Source organism: Calonectris borealis, chromosome 1, assembly GCF_964195595.1.
Source record: "Calonectris borealis chromosome 1, bCalBor7.hap1.2, whole genome shotgun sequence".
In the NCBI taxonomy this organism is placed as follows: domain Eukaryota; kingdom Metazoa; phylum Chordata; class Aves; order Procellariiformes; family Procellariidae; genus Calonectris; species Calonectris borealis.
The window spans coordinates 122,717,846-122,740,556 of record NC_134312.1 but is presented as its reverse complement, the minus strand read 5'-3'; the positions used below and the strand labels follow the sequence as shown (position 1 = coordinate 122,740,556).

Below are 22,711 nucleotides of genomic sequence, written 5' to 3'. Positions count from 1 at the left end.
AGAAAGCGGCAACCCCAGTCAGGTAGCCGAAGAGCACCCTTCAGACCGCTATTCTAAATACGTCCCCCTATTTAAGTTTAGAAAATATTTTTCCGTTAAAGTAGCTTTGGCTAAAATAGATGAAACAATCACTCCTTTAAACAGAAGGAAAACTGGAGAAATCACGGCAGCAAAGAAGTTGGATTTCTTTTTAAAACATGTATATTTAGAACTGTAACGCTTACAATTTCATTAAACAATCTTAGTACAATGTGTTTAATCTAACAGTATATTACAGAACAATGTGAAAAATGATTTAATAGCAAACCATGAAAATGGAATTAATTATAATACCTGCAGTGTCAAAGTCACTAACTTGTTACCTTTTCCAGTCAAAGAATCCCAGCAGTCATTCGCACTAAATGATGCTTTGGGTTTTATCCAGAATAAAACGGTATGAATTCCACAGAGAAAGGGCATTCCTTCACAGAAAGAAGATGCATAACAAGAACATTTTCAGCTAGCAGGTCTACTTTATACATCTATTTAGACATACTGTTTTTTTAAAATAAAAAATAATAATAAAAAAAAATTTTAGACCAGTGCAGGGTGCCTATTCATTTTTCAACTTAATTGCAATTCTTTTTGGAAAGAGGGTTTGTTTTTTTCTTCCCCTTTATAATTTAGCAGAACCTGAGTTTAGAAAAAAATAACAACAATGAACTTGTCTAATGAGCAGTCCTCACTTAGCTTTACTGACAAGTGTTTGATATGGGACAGTTTTCCTCTGTGGAGTCTGTTGACAACGCACCATTATAGATCTGCAAGTAGAAAAGGTCATTCTCACATTAAATGCACAAGTTTCAGTATCAGAAGCAGGACATCAGAAGGAGTTGTAATTTTTCCAGTCACAGGTGGATTTGCAACATTCACAAAAATTACACCTTTTTTTTTTTTTTTTTTTTTTACATTTTTTGTATTTACATTTCAGTTATAAATAAGGAAATTCTTTAAGTTACATGTTTTAACTTTGCTTCACAATTATTCTACATCTGCAAGCTTTCCTGTATCAAACCAACCTCTTTCTTCCATCACGAATGTGGAAGTCTGGCCTCTAATCAGTAATAATTACACAAAGCCTTTATGATGAAAGGTTGACTGTTCAAGTATCACTGAAATTTTTTTATCATACTGAAATTTTTGCCCCAATTTAAAAATTGGGGCAGCAAACCAAGCCACTTGGAAATGGTAATAAAAGAAATTAATCTGGGAACTCAATAAGCCAAATAATTTATTATTAAATTCTATCAATATCTTTCTTTGGTAAGAACTATGCAAGAGGATGACCCAACCCCCACCCCCAAAAAAATCATATAATATGTGACATCACAGTGTCTACTCTGTGAAGGAGAAAGCCTCAAAAAATTAAGGAATTTTGTTCAGTTCAGATTGTTTATAGCAGTAGCTCTTCCATGCATCTAAGTATGCAAACGATGGAAGTTTAATATAAAATTGCAATGGCAGGAATTAACAATGATAAAACAAAACAAAATAAAAAAAAAAAAACAGAAAAGCAACTATTATACCAGTGAATGTGCTGTTGTGTGCTTTGTTGTGTTTCTGGCACATGTGTGGAAAAGCCTGTAAATTATTACATAAAAACCCAAGATTTGGATAATTACATCATCCAACTCTAAATTCTAAAATATGTAGGAAGCATGAAACAAATCTCTCAGCTGCCAGACAAAAATAAAGAAGTGGTCCAAATATTTGGATTTTTTGGTTTTGTTGCCCTGTGTTGTGATGCAGGATGTGACTGAAGGGAGAAAACCCAATAGCTTACACAAAACATACTGAAGTGGCAATATAAACTAGCTGACACAAGCTTCACTGTACATTTAAATTGATACAATTGTCTGGTGCTTCCATGGCCAGTACATGTTGAGTGCCATAGGTTTCCTTAGAGTTAGAATGTTACAACAAAGACTAATCAGGTCATAATCCTTTAAAGTGCTTTCATATCCAGTTTCTAATGGTTTTTGTTTTCCTTGTTTTCATACCGAGTTGTCACGTGATATTGACTTCCAGAACATGGTCGTCCTTGCTGGGAATGACAAGTATTTGCATAGCCGTGCTGCAGTTGAAGACCTGACCAGGTGAAAAGGATTGCAGACGGGGCATTGGCAAACCTTTGTGTTCCCCGCTAGCTGCAGAATGCAAGCTACCTCTACTCCTTATGCTGCTGCTGTCAGCTTGATCATCCACATTCTTGTCCACAGACAGGTTATCATTTTCAATCCAGCTATCTGTTTAAAACAAAAAACCACAGTTTCATTCTATGAAGTGATTAAACAACTTAAAAATTATTTCGGAGCTCAGACGCACAGTCAACTTACCACGTGTTAAACAGTTACTGATCATCTCTGCTGAGGTAACAGTCTGTGCACGTTTTTGGCCAGCAGCAGATGTAACAGTGTGAATTATATTGGTTTCTAAGGAAAATTTAAGTAGCATTGCCTCACATTTGTCACAAGCTAGAAGGGTGCTCCTGGAGCTCTGCTGACAAACGGTAAGTTGCTTGCACGAGTGAATTCTCGCTATAGTGCTGGGACTAGTGAACAGTACAGATAAATACTCTAGGTGGCTGTGGTAATTTAAACTCTTCATCTAATCTGGTTTATATGCCACAAGTTTTCAGCAGTTCTTTTATTTCGTACTTAATCCTTTCAAAAAACTGGGAAAAAATTTCAAAACTAACGAAGACACAGTAGATGTGCAGACAATTAAACCACAGGATTAGAGGGTCATCAAATAGTTTTCACTTGATTATAAATCCAGTGACAACTAATTTGCACAATAATCTTTAAAGGAAATATAAGAAAACAACGCATTTATTATTCCTCCTCACAGATGAAGGCTGCAACCTGAATTCAAAGTTCCTGTCAGAGCAACATTTTGTAAGTTTCAAATCAGAACTGTGAGTGAAGGTAAGTAACAAAGACACTTGGTCAATACACTTCCTCGCCTTGCTTTTCTCTTTACACAAGAACACAGGAGAAGCAGAATCATTTCTGTAAGTAGCCATGTAGTCAAGATAGCTTTACCAGCATCAAGTTGCATGGAGTGAGCAGAATGGTGAGGGAGGTATTTAAACAATCTGACATCAGGAAAAGGTAGATATCCAGCAAATAGTGGCATCACTTCCATGTGGACTTTGTGAGTTGCTCGGGCTGCTACAGGCATAGATATCACTCCAGAACTTTTCCCACAGACTGCCCAGTTACTACTGTTGTCAACAACTGCAAGAAAAAAGAGCAAACACTATAAAGATCTTTTCTGAAAAATTAAGAACCCTCAGTATAGTTTTAGAGCATTCTTAAAATCAGTATTTCAGCAACATCTAAAAGCCCACCAGCTTCTATGTGTGAAGAGCTGTGCAAGGTAAGCCCTACACAAAAAGGGCCATAGTTGGGCCCCAAGCAAGTATCCATCCAGATTGAGCAGCATTTATATTCCACTTGAAGACAGATTAATGAGGAAGAAATAAAATATTCTCAGTCTAGCAAAAGGAAAACTGCTTTATTGAGCTGCTTTATTGAGTAGCCTTACTCACAATACAAGAATATATGCCATAGAAAGTCTGGCAGATGTCATTATCAAGAAAAAAATAGGGAATTTTGTCAATTGCTTAAGAAAAATATTCTTACCTTCATACATAAGTTTTGTTGTGCAATATCCATCTGATTCTGTTAATGCTTCATCTCTGTCAACCTCTGAGAGGTCAACAAGTCGGGTGATTGACACCTCTAAAGAGCAGAGTGAGCCTGTTTTACAATACTCTGCCCCCAATGGTGGAAAAATTTCAGTTTTCACATGATACAACGTCTGTCAGGAAGAAAACAGTGCTGTTATCAAGAAAAAAGGGGTGTTTTACTTGTGTTTAAACTGAACTGGACAATTCATACAGTACAAACTTAACCTTACATTTAACATCCATGAAATCTTTTTAATGCAAGATTCAGTTATAAGTAATGTTCACTTCATTATCTATCAGTTTGAGAAAATAAGCAAACCAAATTTAATTCAATCTATTTCTGATACCAGCAGCGAGCACACTTTTTTTTCCCTCCACTTCTATGCTTTAACTCAGCCTTTCAATGCTCCTAAATGGATACCAATCTTCATACTATTTAAACAAACTTTTACTAGCTTCTTGGCTCCTCACTTTCCAGACGCATCACTCAAATTCTGAGTAATACAGGAGAACTACTTCACCACTCTTACCACCATAGTCCCCAGAACAACAGTGCTCACATTATCTAAGAGCTAATTTTTAATTACTACAAAATTAAATTTCTACCAAAAAACCACACTGTTTAACACAGTTCTCTTTAAAAACTCCAGAAAGATGTTGATACAAGTGCAACAAATGCTGGTTACATGCCAGTAGGTAAACAAATACCTAAAATACTGTTCAATGCCAGTTTGTAATAAGCAGGTAGAAAACATAGCAACACTGAAAACAGACAAAAGAATTCAATCAAATAAGAGTCTTCTCCTGTTGCTACTTTTTACCCAAGCATCAAAAAGGGTAACACAAGTCTGAATTCAGAGATGAGATTAAATAATGTTGATAGAATTCCTTTAATAGGAAGTTATATCTAGCCTATAAGCTTCCTAGCTGATCAAAGGAATAAAAAGTTTGTTCATAAAGGGAAAGAAGAAACATTTAAGATAATGGCCTAGAAAACCCTAAATATTTCATTAGAGGAGCTCATCTCAAGCACTACAAACTCAAATGCTTTCAATAGCAAAGATTTTTTGGAAATTGCAATTTGCTTTGGAGAGTGCAGTCTTAAGCCAGCAGGGAAAAAGTAGCTCAGAAATCTAAGGACAGCCTCCATGGCACAAGCCCAGGAAGGCAAAAACACAGAAAAAAATGAAACAAGATCAAGGACACTTGCGCAAGTGTTATGGTTCCCCCCCTTCCAGTGGCGAGTATATGATTCCACCATATCATATCAGACTTCAGTTCTATCATTCAACAAACTGGCTTTCCAATGATTCTAAGTAGGTATCAATCTCATTATGTAAACAGAAGGTTTCTAATATATTTCTTGACTTTCCCTTTCCATATATTAGGAAACCATATTCAGTTAACATATGCTATACTTAGAATAGTACTTACAAAAAAATTTTCTACTTGGAATTCGTAAGTGAACGGCTTCAGGGTAAGAGACTGTTCTTCAGAGGTAGCTGGACAAAAACTGACTGAAAACAGGCACTGCAAGGAGAGAGGAAGCTCTTTTGTCCACTTCAATTCCCATACAAAGAATATCGATTGCTTACTGTATATGACCTGAAAGAGAATGTTTATAGTATTAGCTCCTTCCTTCCTCTGAGAAAGAAGTGGAAATGCACATACATACGTTTGTCTGTTCTGGCATGAATATAGTTTATAAAAACAAATTACCTCTTTAGTGTTAAATAGATGATTAGGGAAAATATGCAACCAAAATAACTAATAGTGAATTTTTTTAACAACGCACACGTAATTAAAAGGAGGGATACATTTCACTGTCAGAATCAATGTTTCAAAAGGGAACACTTCACATTCAAGTACATGCGAAAAATATTTTATTCAAAAGTCAAATTTAATAAAGATATTAATAATATTTGTATATACTTTTCGTAGGCACCAAGAATGACCAATTTAATGTTATGTTCAGACAAGGCTGAAAGAAACTTCAAGGGGACTGTTTTGCAACTTAACTAGCTTACAGCTGTATTTAATTAGAAAACAGCCTATACCTGATTTTTGTCCTAAAACCTAATGACAAACTGCAGCTATAAGATGAACAAATTAAGTGTTAACAGCAATATTAGTGATATTACATTTGTATAGCTGTTGTTCAAGCAGGTATGCAATGCTTTGCAGAGGCAAATGGACAAGTTTGAAAACTTATCTAATAATCTTTGCAAATTTTAGAATTTAATCTGAGATCTATAGGTGTAAATGCCTTCTAAAGCATCTTTAAGAATCAAAGTTACTCAGAGGACTACAAAGGTCTGACCTAACATCAGCTATCAGCCTTACTACAAAATCTATATGCAGAAGTGCTAATAATTTCACTAACAAGAACTTTCATCTAGCTGTCCTGCCAGTGAGCTCATAAACAACCAAGAGAAACTTTACCGGTTGAGATTCAGGGTTCAGAGGTACCAGCTGCAAATCTGTACAGTCAGCAGAATTTTTTAGGCTGTTGTCTGAAAGCTGGAAACAGAGTTCTGACAAATTCTGTACACAGACTTGCACATATTTCCTGAAAAACAGGACACAGTTTGTTCAACAAAATTTGAATAGTTACACTGAAAGAGTACAGGTCCATAAAATTGTTTTCAAAGTGCGCAGCTCAAGCAAAAAAGGAATGGCAGGTATATTTGTTTCTTTCAATCTCTTTCTCAATACTTATAAGTCTGTACAAACAAGGCTGTAAAACATCCTCTTTCACATTAAACGAAAACAAATAACTACACAGAAATAGGCTAGCTTGGTTTATCTTGTGGTCTTATTTCCAAAACAGCTGAAACCACAAATTTGTTTTATTGTTAAGAACACTAGAGGAAATGCACAAGCTTCCAATGGGAAACTGTGTAAGATAACAAAAGCCCAACTTAAAAAAAAAGCCTGCTATAAATATCACTTATGAAACTCCGGCGTCATATTTTGTAAGAAGAAAGAAACAATAAATACTTAATGAGTACATTACCGTTTGCCAGCTGACAATAAGGAATGCTTGGCATTAAAAGGTATGCAGAATGTTAATGCAATAATAGTGGAGTAAATCGACCAAGGACAATCAATGGTTACCTAAAGGAAAAAGGGAACAAAGTTCTTATTCGTAATAGTCTCTGGCATAATGATTTTGCTTTTCTTCTCATTTCTAAGCAAAACTTTACTTAGCAAGTGTCTACATCTAATGCATCCAGAAGGAGAAGAAGAAAAAAAAATTTTTAAAAAAATCAGTATGTCAAAAACTAATCTGACAAAATACTAGGTTTTTGTTTTCCTGTGAGCGGGATATGAAATCTCGAAGAAGCTTTTCCTGTGGAAATTGATATACCCAGTTCTGAAGACTAGAAATAAAGGAAGGGGAATAGAAGAAAGAAAAGATAAAAGGACACTAACAATACCAATAGCATCTTAATACAATAATCTGGTAAAAGGTCAATATCAAATAAATTGCTATAAGATCTATTACTGAAATGTCTTTGTAATACTTTAATATATTAAATACAAGCTCAAAATATTAAAAAAAAATGTATTTAATGTACATTTGTTTTAACTTGGAGCGGCACACTTAACTGAATAATTTCTCCTGAAGTGAATGCTGGCATTCTTCCAATTGTAAAGATACAATATTTTTTAAATGCAGAGAAAAAAAAAAAAAATCGTCACATCACATTTTAGCAATGCTAGTCTACAGCTATTCCTTTTTACCCGACTCTTCACACACAAGGATACATGGCAGCACGCTTCGTCAATTTTAACAAGGAGTAACACTGTGATGGTTTCAAGATCATTCTGCTGTCAGCTAAAGAGCTTCTTTGCATACTACTTATTTTATTCACCCTTCATAATGAAAATTAAGAGGAAAAGTTACCTCCAACTAAATAACGTGACAGCTTGAAACACTACAGTGTTAAGTACCTCAACAAAGCATACAGGTTCTTTGCGAGTGAAAGAAATATCTCTGCCAGAGTCAGAAGGGAGAATTTAAAGACCCCCATGCCACCTTTTACAAAGACACTAGTATCCTTCATCTTATATAAACTGCGAGCGTTAGAACATTAAAACTCGGATTACTAGCCAGTGGAACAGCTGGTAATATAGTAAACATCGTGTATACTTCTACTTATATATATGTTTTCTTTACATTTATAACATTTGCTATGATTTTTGCATGTACATCTTTTAAGAGAAAATTAGTTCAATGCAAGTGGTGGCGCCATCACCACCACTTCTATTTTGTGAGGTGTATGCCCCTGTGATCAAATAGATTTTGTAAGAAAAACATTAAATTACATCTTACTTTTTGGTCAACAGTAGCCATGCAGTTGTCCTGTTTCTGCTTCTCTTTGTTTTTTCTGTGAACTTCTTTATTTGTAGTATTTTCTTTCTCCCCTGCAGATTCTGTGGCTGATGGCAAATACATGACTTCTAGTTCAAATTCAATCACATGATATGCAGGAGCTACTGGCAAACTGATGCTTGTGATCTTTTCAGAAGACTGAATCCTTAATGATGATTCTGAGATCTTTTCTATAGTTGTGTAGAATGGGGAAAAAAGTAGTTTTAAAACACGTTCACCCCTTCCCAATTTCATTTTAATTAAGTAAGTAATGAAACTAGCCTAAAAAGCGAAGTGTCATAGAAAAACATGAGATGCCTCCTAGCAAGACCTCCACGTCTGCAAAGACAGCAACAAGAAACGATGTTATATAACTCCACGGTAACCTCTTCACAAATGAGCTATAATCCACACGTCTTAAATACCACTGCCGTTCACAACTTCCCAATAGTTACGCTCTATCCTCCTTAAACTGCAGGAAGGTAACTACCACATTCCAATGTTCAAGAAAGAACTAAGAGGGCAATTTGATAACAAGCTTCAAACTAGGTAAAGAGCTATTTTAGTCCATCATATGACACCTGCTGAAGTTTTTACAACGTCCTGCACTTCCTTAATACCATAATGTCACTTCAAGCAAACTTACAACTTACTGAACACATGCATCAGTATTCTCGGTCACCATTCATCATCTATCTTTAAAATACTACACATGGGGTGCCTCTGTATATTCTATTTTAATCTTAATTTCATCAAGTCTGTTAAGACTGTTCTTCCCATTTATTTAAAAGTTGTTTGTGTTTGAGCAACTGAGGAGACTATACAGTACTTACGCTCAGAAAAAAAGGAGACGGGATGTCATCTGTTTAAATGAAACACCGGCCAAAGGAAATACTCCATTTACATAGAGCACTATGTAAAAACCTACTTACAACTACTTCACAATAAAAATGGTCTAGTCAAAATAGAACCCGCATAGTAAGAAAAGATCACCATGATTCACTTGGAAATCATGACAGACGCTCACCTCAGCAGCAGTTTCACCATGCCTACTGAATTCCATCAATGAAAGTAAAAGCTGTCCAGCTATGTTTGCTGAGAAGTTCATACTACTACTTTGAGGGTGAAAGTTTAAGACCTTTTTTGCACTGAAGTACTCAGTTGCAAGTCCCTAGAATTGTTCTTAATAACAACTACTGAAAAAGACAGTGTCAGTGTTCTTAATACTGTAAGTACACGTTTACTTCAGGATTACTGAATTTTCATGCATTTAAAGATTATTAATTTTTACTTCCTTGCCTACCTCTGGTGTTAGAATAGATCACTGCCTTGCTCTCCGGATGGTACAGAATAGGCATGGCATCCGCGTTACTGAGCTGCAAAGTATCCCCATTCTTCATGGAGTAGTGACCAGTAGTCACTGTGAATTTCACCTTCTGGGGAATGCCAGCCAAAAGGCTATCTGAAGAAGAAAGCAGAAATTGTTAACAGATTCCAGTACTCATCAGTAGATGGTTACAACGCACTGCTAAGGCTTGTTAGCAATATTACCAGACAATTTGTCACACGTTATGGCAACTTCAAAGTGTGGGGTTTTGGTGTTATGCAACACATTAAACCTAGTTCAGCCACATTGGTGTGAAGAAACCGGTTGTTTCAACTTGAGTGACCAAAACCACTGTTTCTTAGATGGCTTAGACTAGCTGGCTCATACTGTGTAGCTCTGGCAGCACAGAATTCAGTGAAATACAATAATCCCAAAGGATTTACTAAGCTTTTTGTTAAGTTCTCCAGGTTGTAGACAGCTTTATATTTTTGCACCTACAATGCCAGTCATATCCACATGCTGTATTTACATAATCAAGATAACAAGAATGCTAGTATGCACACAGACTCTCAAATATCTGAATCACAACCATTAATTTCATAGGGGTAGCTGATTTGATTAATGCCCAATATGCCTGTCCTTCCCTCGCCACACACTGCAACCCCTGTAACTGGAATGATAGCGCAAAATGCATATTAAATCCTCAACTGCCTCAGTTAATAGCCCAAAAATAAAATCACTATTGACTTCCATTTATAAACTTTAATAAACTCTACAACAAGTAATGCTCAGCCGTCCATGAAACCAATGGATGTATTCAGTATTAAATTGTAGTAAGTTTATATTATCACCTCTAGTAGAGAATCCTAGTTCTTATGCGTCTCTCGTAAATACCAAAGAGACTGCAGCATCACAAAACTAACCCATAAGAAGCTCAGTCAATTACAATTTAAATATTCACTTCTCCTAATCAGCGTGGCAGCTCAAATCATACCTGATATTTAAGTGACACTACATGTTCAAATTCATGTTCAAAAGTGACACTACATGTTTCAGAGCCAAGCACCGGAATTAGTTGTTGAAAACTAGCCATCGTTGACAGAGTATACTTGATGGATAATTTGAAAAGTGAGAATTTATTTTAGACTCAAAAGTAAGAATAAAGCAAAAAAAAATCTGAGTAATATTCAAGCCAGAAAATGCTTTATCTAGTCCTACGAGAGTAGAACAGAAATCATCAAAACAACTTCAGCATAGCAATGGTACCTACCAGTCATCGGTTCCACTTTTAGCTGGGGCTCCTGAGAATATACGTCATACTGCACAATTGGGTAAATATGAAGAAGGACAAACTGTACTTTCCCCACTGAAGTGCACAGTTGCCTGAGTGTGTATGTCCCAGGTTCTTTGGCCTTTCAAGAAAACATTTGAATGGATTTTTCAATTTAGGAAATACTTCTAAAACAAACCCTCTACTAAACAACAGCATGTTTTCAGCCCATTTTTATCAGATACTTTGCATTTGTAAATTAAAACAACAGACTTGTTCTCTGAGTAAGTGACAAGATTTTCACAAAGGAGCACCTTTTGCCCCATTAAGATAGAAGCTCTAGAGTGCTGGCTGATTCAAAAAAAAACATCGTAAGTAACAAGTACCAATAATCAGAATAACTAATATAGTAGCTATGCTGTCAAATTGTTATTTTGGGGTGCTTTTTGTCTTGTTTGTTGGTTGGTTCCCCCCCCCTCCAATTGCCACATAAATTAAAATATAATTAATATTTATTAAGAACTGAAATGATATTTAGAAAGCAGTGAAGTGCTTATTTGGCTAACATTCATAAAATCCTACAACATTTATATAAGGCACAGCTTTCAGCTCAAGCTATCGATTTCACACACTCCCCACCCCACACCCTGTGTGAATGCTTACAAAAAAGAAATACATACACATTTAATTTCAAACTCTTCCCTTACCCTCAACAACGGGATTCTGGATGTTTTTCGATAACATTATAAAAAGCAAATTTGTAACATCTGCTAGTATATTTATTCTTGATTTTATTTACTCTTAGCTACTACTGCTAGGGAATGGGAAATGTTTTCTTTTTCCATGTGCCATTTTACCAAGTGTAATACATAAATATTGGTGCTGCGTATAATTAAATCTAAAGAATAAGATCAGAAGTTATCGAGAAAAGCTGTAAAAACTTAACATTCAAACCTCACTTATACAGTTATTTACAAAGCAAATCCTGACTGAAATTCAGTATTATGCATTTTGACATTAAAATCACTAAATTTTATCCCTTGAATACTTTATAAACAGAAAAGCAAGAGTAAAGTCTTTCATAATATATACATACTTTAAACCTCAACATGGGATGGGAATATCAGTCTGAAGAACTTAGATAATGCTTTCTGATCTCTTTTAAATCTTGAAAAAATACACTGGAAGATTGCTATCAGCATCAATAATGCTAATCATCAGTCTAAGATCTACAGAAAGAATCAAACTCCCTCTGCATCCTAGAAGCACAGTCATTCCTCTTTCTGCAGAAGTAGTGCAATTAAGCATTACTGTAAGAAAATTTAGAAAACAAGTTGTCCACAGTTTCTATCCTTTGGCCAGCTATGTAATCCCGTAGAAGTGACACAGTATATGACTTCAGTGATAATGGATTTTTAGTAAATATTTTGTAAATACTGCAGCTCAAATCTAGAGAAGCTTTCACCATGTTATCTAGTAATACACTGTCAAAACTAGAACATATTCAGATTTTCCCTTTAAGGACAGCTAAGTCATGCTTTGAACAACTGTATAAAGATCAGTAGGATTCACACTGAGCAGTCTTCCCATGCAAAGTTCTTTCAAGAAAGAACGGTTGGGAAAATAGGAAAGTTATAAGCGTAAGGCTGTCCATCCTCCACTAGTCACCAGAAGCATGCAGAACAAGGCAAATTTAAAGCAGAGCTATATCTAGCTTTTTATCCATGTCTCTTCTTCTGTGGTTTCAGATTGCTTCCTGATCCCAAGCCAAAGTGCCTGCTCAGAACAGGCTCTAACAGCTTTCTTCTAGTAAGGCTCCTTTACCTGAAATCCAGTTCTACATACATGTTAATTTATTTTACAGAGAACTACATCTGCAGCCACCAAGACCTCCGACATCTCCAAATCCCATTAACTTGTCCCAATCCTTTGAAAGAATGAGAAACCTAAAAAATTAGGTCAGTAGGTAGTTCAAATGACATTATTGCCATTTCACATTGTATCATCAGGGACTTGAACTCAACTTCCATCTTGAGATACCTGCTATCCACACAGGTTCCACAATGTGCGTGTGCACATGTACCAAGCACATATCTCTAGTGCTTTCTGCCCCAGCGCTGGAGGAATGGAAAGGCAGAGTATGTAAGCCTATAGAAAGCTTCACTCTAAACAAAGTTCTACGACAAGACAGAAATTAAGAATTAAAAAAAAAGAAAAAAAAAAAAAGAAAGGAGAAAGTTAAAATCTCAGGTGCGGAGCACCTAAAATATTCTAAGAATGCTAAAGAAAACTCCTGGCCAGCTCTGTCTAGCTATCAATTTTTAGTCATCAAAAGCAGTTATGTAGATTCTTATTTCAAAATTGGTTTAAAAAAAGGGACCAAAAAGGGACCAAAGCTAATTTAAACCAATTGGAAGATGGCAAAGCTAGCAGGCATATATACCATATGCAAAACAACTTCTCTCTTCATAGCATCCATATCCTTTCCAATACACAGGCTGGATAATGCTCAGAAAATAAAGCCGCTGTGAAACACCTGTTGCATTCCTCATTGGGCTGCCTCATCTCTTGTTAATCATTCAGATGCTGCACTGAATTTCTCAGTGTTCTCTCACTCACATTTTCCCTACTCTGATGTTCATTACTGTAGCATTGAACTCTACTAAATACTTCCCTATGAAGGGTTACAGAGGTGGGGAGGGAGATAGAAAGTATTTAAAGAAACCCAAAGACAGAACAACATGATAATTGAGGCCAGAACCTCCTGCTCCTGGAATGCCAAAGAAATGACGTCTCGCTTTTGAAAACACTTGGCATTTCACTTCCTAGGACTTCATCAGCAGGTAAATGCCTTTCCCCACTTCATTAAAACAAGCAAACAAACCACAGACCAGCAAAGTACAAGGCCACAGAATGAGTGGCAGTTAAAAAAAAAAAAAAAAGGAAAACAACAAAAAACACAAAACCAAACCAAACCAAACCAAAACCAACAGAAGAACACAACCACCACAACCAACCATCCAACAGGACTGGTACTCAAGGCCTGCTGATTTCCAGTTACTATGCATCTAGTAGTAATGCAATGTGAACAGAAGTGATAAGCACTACTGTCCTTAAATACTTCAGCAATTACTGGGAGTACTTAGCTTGCTGGGGGAAGAATGGGAGGAAAGAAAGGATTACTCCAAGTATTAAGCTGACTTAGAGTGCATGTGTATGTCAGAAATTGAGGGAGTTTCATATACAACACTATACGGCAAAAGCAGGACTGTAATCCATTTTCTGAGAGTGGCATTTAGATGGTGACACTATTTTCACAGGTGTTTGCTCCTGCAAATTTAGTCCTCCTGTAGCAGAGAATCCTTATGTTCTTGTCTTCTCATTCCTTATGTGACTAAGATGAATAATGGGGGCAATTTTAATTCTGACATCTTCTAAATTCAAATATTTGAAGCTGAGCTTAACTTTGTCACACTTCTTGCAGGTAGGTTTACTACATCCACCAAGCAAAAAAATATTCTACCACGCTCCACAGTGAAGAAAAGGCTATCAACCAAATTTAACCACACAGTCACTTACTAAGGGCTAGAAAATGCATTTCCATCAAATTTTTAAACATTATTCTCAATGAGCTCAACAGCAAAGGCAGACTTCATGAGCAGTACATTATCTTGTGTGTGAATTTATCAGTTTAATTTTTGGTAGCAATAATCAAGATGTTTAAAATAAATTTTGGAAGGCTGATTCAAATGATTGCAAATAGGAGAGTCACCTGTACATTTTGGCACAAACACCAAAGCCTTCTTTCAAAGGAAATTAAGGTCTAGAACAACAAAAAGAAAGCCACAAGGGGAATGGCACCCCAAGCTGTAACAGGAAGCAATACAGGTACCACTTGCCAGCGCTATGCTCTTCCTCAGTGTCCTGGTTTCGGCTGGGATAGAGTTAATTTTCTTTCTAGTAGCTGGTAAAGTGCTGTGTTTTGGATTTAGGATGACAATAATGTTGATAACACAGGGATGTTTTAGTTACTGCTGAGCAGTGCTTACACAGAATCGAGGCCTCTTCTACTTCCCACCCCACCCCACCAGCGAGCAGGCTGGGGGTGCACAAGAAGCTGGGAGGGGACACAGCTGGGACAGCTGACCCCAACCGACCACAGGGATACTCCATACCATGTGACGTCATGCTCAGCATATAAAGCTTAGGGAAGAAGAAGGAAGGGGGGACATTCAGAGTGATGGCATTTGTCTTCCCAAGTAACAGTTACGTGTGATGGAGCCCTGCTTTCCTGGAGATGGCTGAACCCCTGCCTGCTGATGGGAAGTAGTGAATGAATTCCTTGTTTTGCTTTGCTTGCGTGCGCGGCTTTTGCTTTCCCTGTTAAACTGCCTTTATCTCAACCCATGAGTTTTCTCACTTTTACCCTTCCGATTCTCTCCCCCATCCCACTGTGGGGGAGTGAGCGAGCGGCTGCGTGGGGCTTAGTTGCCGGCTGGGGTTAAACCACGACACTCAGCCAGTGCTTTTAGTCCTTCTTTCATGAGTGCTACATTCACTCAACTATAAAAACATACCTGAGTATTGAATGTTATTTTATTGACCCCTGGTTCCAGTATTAAGTTGTTGCATTTCAATACATGAGCCCCATCTTCTAAAGTCAACCCTGAGGGCATATCCAGTGAACTGCTGCTCTCTTGCCTTCGTAGTAGCATGTGCACATTTTTGCAGATAATTCCTGCTGTGTTCAAAGAGTTGTCTGAGGGACTCCTTTCATACATTTCATATAGCTCCAGTGCTGGCAAGTTGTTTCTTGACAAAGGAAAGCCTGCAACTTCATTTGGAAAGCTGATAACACCATTGGAAGTTTTGTGCTTAGTAAGCCACTCAGCTGTTTTTCTGTAACTATTTTTTTCAATGCTGAAGTGAACATGGATGGCAATCTGATCCACTTGGACAGGGATGGGCATTTGGCTCAGCAAAGTCACCTCAATGGACAACTTTCCACCCACATGGACAACAGCATTTGGAGGGTCAAAATGTAGAGTTTTCAACTGCGCAAAGGAGTGCATAGGCAGTATAACCTTTTGACCTGGAAAGACAAAAAAAGGGATTTTATTCTTCTCCAGTGCTGCTGGAGATCAGCAAATACTTTCTCTTAAAAATTTAACCCCTAGAATTAAACGGATCAACAACTTTCCACAATGAATCCTTTCACAACAAATCAATACTTTCATATTTTAGTTTTATCTTACATAGAAATGAGACTTAAAGATGCTGAGATTTGTTTTCTAACAGTTACATCTACTACAATTTTAGTACTCCGGCTATTAAAGACAACTAAACTAAGAGATAGTGTCTAAGCAGAAGTTTAACATTTCACTACTACATAAAGTGTTGTAGACAAACACAGTAGCATAAAGTGACAAACTCCCCAGAGCGCATAAATTAAGAGCAAGTACAAGTTTAAGAAACTAATAATTGGACCGGTGCCTTGAGCCATCAGCTTTACCACACAAGGTTTTTTCATTCCCTTTTCTAGATTCCAAAAACGAACAGTGAGGCAGTACCAAAACTTAATTAAGAAGCAAGTCTAAAATAACATCTTACTTATGGTACATCCATTCATCAAGAAAAACTTCTGCATAAAATGAACAGTCTTCAGACTACAGGAAGTATTCCATATGAAGCTGATCTACAGATCTACAGGAAGTATTCCATATGAATTTGAATTATGATTAATATCTGAGGACAAGGTATTACTGAAGCAGCAGGAAGAATAAAGAGAAGAAGGTCAAAATAATAAGCTGCAAGTGGATGGGAACAGATCTAACATCAAAACCAAAGAAGTATCACAACAGAGCTGCGTGCCAGCAATGTAGAGACAAAGACAAGTTAGGAATTGAAAAAAACCCAACACAAGATAAATTATGAGCTGTCAAAGGAAAGAAACAGATAAGTGAAGGAAAACAAAGACCTTCCGATATTGAGGATGAAAATGTTAATTACCCTTTCATCTTTGACTATTCTTAATTATTGCAGAAGTTTTATACATGTTCTGGACATGACAAGAAAAGGACCATGTTAGTTCAAAAGTTATACACAGGGTAATGAAAACAACCAGAAAAAGCCTTCAATCTACTTTCTGAGAAAGATCAGGTTAAAGCAGCTTAAGTTTTAAGTATTTAACAACCAGACTTACCTTGCTTCTCTGCTTGCTGATTGGCAAAATCTAGTATTTCTTGGCAAAAGCTTTTGCGTTCATCTTCTGTTAAGTGATTATCACCAGCTAAAAGGCTGCTTGTTTGAAGATAACTAACAAAGTTAAGGAAACACGAGGTAGAAACCTACAACATTCAGAAATTTGACTCAAAACGAGACAGATCAAGTACTGCTTTTCTAATCTTTTAATACAAGACCTGCTTTTATCATCACCATACTCCTCCATTAGAAAAGAAACAATGGAAGATTTACTATCACCTGAGAATATTGCAGAATCTCTACTTTTTGCAGACCTACTAAAATAAGGTCCATTATTAACCTGTGCAGTCTTCCTCCATCTAAAAAGATCAATGAGCATAGAACTTCATTATTTGACAATAGATAAATGCACCATGCAAGTTAAAGACCCAGTGTGTTGCATTACACTGCCCAACATTTAGAACTAAACAACTTGAGTATTTGGCTATATTCCAATTTACTTGGCTGAGAATCTGCCAGCTGTTACAACATCACTATGTTACAGCATAACTAAGTTGTAAGACATTCTTTATACTTTTGAGTGCTGGGCATACAAATGTTCCTTTAAGTATTTAGCTAAGACTGCAATATCACTGGCTCAGATTCTTTAAGTGCATTTACACTGAAGTAGAAAAATTAGAAAATGTTTAAAAGTGATGTAAGAATTTTCAAAGGAGGCAGTCATTTACAATGTCTAAGTCTAGTTCTAAAACAAACAAACAAAAAACAACAAAAAAAGAACAAAACCCGAAATAAACTACAAATCTGAATTTAGCTCAACTGATTTTCAGCTACAATAAGATTCCTAGCATTGTCACTTAGAGACAAAAACATGAACTTCTTAGGCAAAAAAACCCAAAACAAAACAAAAAAACCCCAACAACTTTAAAAAGGCTAGAAGGACTATTCAAACAAAGCTGTCTTTCCTTGCAATTTCCACAAGGATTGTCCTGCAGAAAGTACTCTGTTCATCTAACCACCCAGTTTGGAACGCCTAGAGGAATTCCATTTATAACTATAGCACCAATGGAAGCAGTACCCTTCCCCCAAAACACCACAAAATAATAAAAATTTGCCATTTTGCAAATAATATCCTGCACGCAGCACAACAGTTCAAATTAGAACCAAGTTGCTTAATTTAGCTACCAAACTTAGGCAACAACATGAGGCTAAAATGAAAAGTAGAATTCCAATTGTGCTGTTTCTAATGCCAAAAAGAATACAACAAAACACTCAAAGCCTGTCAGTTTGCCCTCCCCGCCCCCCGCGCTTATCTTGAAAGCAGCAACAGTACAGCAACACAGACAGATTTAATATTTAAACAAATACAGTTGTAGTGGATAGAGTTGGTGTGTGAAAATAACGCAGAGAGTATCAAAGTGAAGAATTTGAAGACTGTCAAACATTAGGATTGGGCCAAATCATTCTCTCAAAGTATTACTTAGCATTTATGTGGCATTTACAGAGAAGATTTCATTCACACATTGAAGACTGAGCTTTTACACAACTTAAAAGCAAACAACTCCTACTCCCCTTCTGAAGCAGAGATCAAAGCCAGAAATAAAAAAGAAATAATAGCAAAAAATATTAAAATACCACACATCACACCAAAGACACAAGATTTTCATCTTCCAAGTCTCTGTTTTAACTTTTGCAAAAAGTCACCATTACAAATACCCGAAGAGTCCTTGCCAGGTCAGATACAGGAAAAAGGTGGTAGCAGTTACAGAAAGAAAGCCCAGAAATTAAGCTCCTTAATATAGGAAGACACTATAATGCCATATTTACCAAATGAAAAAAACAGTACCACATAAAAACTTCCATATTGATGAAGTACAAACAGAATCATAAAAAACCTCTATGGTATCTGCTGAACTAATGACAAATTTCACACTACCCATGTTGCGCCACTCCCTAGACTCTAGACATATTTAAAACAGAGAGCAACAACCATATGCAAAAGATTTTAAGTGAACCAGATGTTAAAAAAATAAAAATGAAAAAATAAATAACCCTACCCTCCCCAAATGAACAGCAACAATGGAAACAAGAAATAACTCATCTGTCTGATGTCTGGCAGTCTCTACTGTTAAACAAAAGTTATAGATACATCAGAAAAATAATCAGAAGTATCATTTTCTGTGGTCTTGATTTTTCTGGTTCTGCCTTTTAAAGGATACTTTTCTATTTGCCCAAGGTGTTTCTGACATTCAGCTAACTGTTTTCTCGTATGTGTGACGAGCAATGCCCAGCCCTCGGCAAGATAAGTTTTCAGTGCTCCTTGAAGATAGACTTCTGCCTTCTGTGGACTTTTTTTCCTCCTTTAAAAATAAAGAAATGAGTACAGAGTGATATAAGAACGCTTGCAGCCATGAAAACTCTCTACACATTTTCAAAAAGTGGTGATGGGAGAGGAACATTGCATATGAATGCAGAAACAAGATGCAGTGAACCATTATGCTCTTTATTTTGCTGGTAACAGATCAACATATTGGCCTACCTTTATGCGATTCACTTAAGCAAGCAGAACTGCAATTAGTGTAATAAACCATCTCAATGAAAGGCTTCATATACAGATCTATCCCAAGTCAGAGCAAGTGAGGTGAATCTACCTCCCACAAATATGACAAAAGCCATCTCAAGCTTCTGACAGTTCACTAAAAATATGCTTACTCAACAATTTTAAAGCAGGAAAGTGCTTCAATGAAAATATAATTTTATCACTACACAGCAGTTTCATGGTAGTCTTTAAACCTAACATTATTCCCTCAGGTGAAAATTTAAGTTAATTTAGGAGAATCTGTTGCAGCTAGAAGATCAGACTGCTTTAGTGAACATAGGTGAGAAGCATGCCCAAACATGTTTTCCCCAAAAAACACTTAGGACTCCCAAATTCTTCTAAATAAGAAAAATAAAATGAAAGAGAAAACCAATGCAGGAGGTTCCTGTAGTGGAATTTAACAGCAGGGGTAAACACAAAAAATATATTTGGAAATTAGCAATAAAACCACTGTAAGTTTCACAGTGGGGGAAACAAACATTTTGCAATCATAACCTCAGATGTGAAACTGATTACTCTCCAAAGAACATGTTTTCTGACTTTTCTTAGGTATATATACACATATGTAGTTAAGATAACTCTAAACTTTGAAACAAGTCAGAAACCATTTTACAAAGCAGGCTATAATAAATGCAAAGTTATCTCTTTCCTCTCCCCGCCCCGTTGCCCTTTTCTCCCTAGGAGAGGAAAGGATCAAGCTAAAGAACATTGGACAGCTAAAGGTAAGAGTACTAAATCATGAGGTGAGAATTAGGGTTTGATATAAAGAGATTGCCAGTGTTCTTTTTCTTTTTTTTGCTGAAGTACAGCCTGAAACTTAGGGTATGTTTACATTTTAAAATTCCTTTTTAAATATAGCGTATTTTCCTCAAGGATTATATTCAAACTTTTCAAAACTAATGCATTTAAGACATTTTAAACATTCATTTACATATAAAACTCTGCCAAGTCCTTTCCCACAAGCTTAGCTGAACGAATTCTTCCAATATTTGTGTACATTTCAATGGTGGCATGGGACAGATCCTGTTTAAAAGAAAGGAAACTATTATAAGCTTTATATATTTTTAGTAGCTATACGGTATTTCACACAAACTCATAGCCAGTAACCACATTACTACAGCAAAATGACCAGAATGAGTCACTTTTTAGATTTCCCCTTGCCCCCAGCACACAATATAGAGCAGTTTCTAACAGGTCGTCTTCACTTTTTCTACAGTTGGTCATTATCCCATACCTGTGTTATAAAAAGCAGGGGAAAAAAGCCTATTAAAAATTAGTAAGGCAACTCAAAACCATCAAAATAATTGACGAGATGCAGTCTCAAGCACTTCTTTACACTTGAAACCTCCTATCTTTTTTTAAAAGCACTTATTTCTCAGTGACTATAGGCTATTAGATTATCATCGCAGGATTGTGTAGTGTATCATTCCAGGCTATACCACAGCATAACATATTTAGAACAATATTAGAGCTTGCCCCAGAGACTCACAACTAATACTTCAAAACCAAATCAACTACATACAGAACATGGTACATGATTCTTTCATTAAATGCATATGAATGAATATGGAGTATATGAAACTTTGCAGTATGTAAACATACAATTAAACGCAAAATGCTAAGTTACAATCAGAATAAGTATTTTTGCAAGAGTGCCTCAAAGAAATTTTGCTTGAAGCTATGCAATCCTAAACTGAAGTTTCTCAGTCATCTTTAAGCTTAATTTCCAATGCAGCCACACTGTCTACATGTCAGCTTCCTCACCTTGCCCTAAGCTTGTAATAACAGCGACAAGCCTTTCTCACAAAATTAGCGGTTATAACACACACTGTATACCACCACCAAACTTTTTTCTCGAGTATATAATAATCTCTGGCCAGATACATGAAAACATTTCACATCATATTTACAAACCTGCAGCCTCTTCTGACTATCAGCAACCTTCCACAGGTTCTCCTTCACTTAGTGTATTAAGAACTACCCTATGCTTCAAACCAAATTGCTTAAGAACTTCCAACTGCCTAAATATTTTATGGAGTATCTATCAGAAAGCATCTATTCCTACGGGGCAGGAAAATTACCTAAAATGAGCTCCCAAAGCCTTTCTTAGGCCATTTTTTACGTTTCTTACGGAGAGCCTAGAAAAATCACTTCTTTCTTTATTTAAGAACTCACAACAATATCCTACAATAAACTAAGTGATCACTCCTTAACAGATCAGCATAACCAGAGAGGTCTTGGACATCAGCTACACATACAAATGACAAGCTACGTTCCCCCAAAATTAAGGTACAAGTCAACATGCTTGTAGAAGATTTGACAGACTTACAAAAGATTCTGAAGTTGTTAAATGAGACTAGCCATTGAATGAGAACAAAGCCTTTTCTGGTAATAAAAGTTCATCACTTCTTGCTTTCAACATGTCCGAAAAGCTGCATTTTACTTTCCACACTCATTAAAATTTTAAATGCAAATAAATTATTTTAGCTGTGTCTGGAAATTTTAACTAATTCTATGTGCTTCTCCACTGAATACATGGATAAATTATGGGTATATATAAATTGTATATATTCATGCGACAACTGCAAAGAAAACAATCTTTCATGGTGTATCTGATACCTGAATTTCAGTTGCATAAAAGTGCAGTCAGAAATACGAACAGGAATGGCAATTCTTTCATTGGCAAACTTTGCAGATCCCACTTAGTTTCTTAAATGCAGGAAGATACTGCTGAATTTAGCAGAGATCTTCAGGTGCAAATTGGAACTGAATATGTAAGAGCAGCTAGCAATTCTGAAGATTTTACTTTTGGTCCAGCTACCCAACTAGTCTTATAAACAAATGAAGTATAAAAATGAAACCTGGTACCTTCAGACGAAATCTTTTGAGACTTTTTCTTTCAATGAAACTTTGTAAAAATAAGTACCACCTAGTTTTCAGGTTAAAAAAAAAAAGGCTCAATTTTTCCTCCAACTTTTCCCCAGAAAACTTTAATGGCAGTACTGCAAATATAACAAATTTCAGAGGAAAATTATTTAAGGAAAAAAAAAACAACAAACCAACCCCCCCAAAACCAAACACACTCTTGTGAAAGTCAGGGTCTTTTTGTTTTATTTAACAATCTTTCATAAAAAAACCCAAAAGATCATTACAATGGCTCCTCAATAAGGGAGCTGTCAGGAAATAAACATGCATATTAAAGA

The 22,711-nt window shown here is 36.2% G+C and overlaps 1 protein-coding gene across 5 annotated transcripts in view; it reads right to left on the bottom strand.

Moving 5' to 3' along the window:
* Window positions 1-178: 178 nt before the first annotated feature.
* Window positions 179-22,711, bottom strand: part of TRAPPC10 (trafficking protein particle complex subunit 10) — a 45,548-nt gene continuing 23,015 nt past the window's right edge. For 2 of the 5 annotated variants that reach the window (XM_075173644.1, XM_075173669.1), the window contains 13 exons: window positions 20,440-20,531; window positions 19,129-19,269; window positions 16,911-17,023; window positions 15,286-15,800; window positions 10,709-10,850; window positions 9,415-9,573; window positions 8,073-8,302; window positions 6,750-6,850; window positions 6,176-6,302; window positions 5,168-5,338; window positions 3,687-3,864; window positions 3,084-3,278; window positions 179-2,285 (listed from right to left, as the gene is read on the bottom strand). In XM_075173644.1, coding sequence (XP_075029745.1) covers window positions 2,047-2,285; window positions 3,084-3,278; window positions 3,687-3,864; window positions 5,168-5,338; window positions 6,176-6,302; window positions 6,750-6,850; window positions 8,073-8,302; window positions 9,415-9,573; window positions 10,709-10,850; window positions 15,286-15,800; window positions 16,911-17,023; window positions 19,129-19,269; window positions 20,440-20,531 — 2,403 coding nt within the window. In that variant the 3' untranslated portion in view covers window positions 179-2,046. Of the gene's footprint in view, window positions 2,286-2,375; window positions 3,279-3,686; window positions 3,885-5,167; window positions 5,339-6,175; window positions 6,303-6,749; window positions 6,851-8,072; window positions 8,303-9,414; window positions 9,574-10,708; window positions 10,851-15,285; window positions 15,801-16,910; window positions 17,024-19,128; window positions 19,270-20,439; window positions 20,532-22,711 lie in introns of those variants that run through there. The other 3 variants (XM_075173655.1, XR_012677240.1, XM_075173676.1) reach the window with 3 other exon arrangements.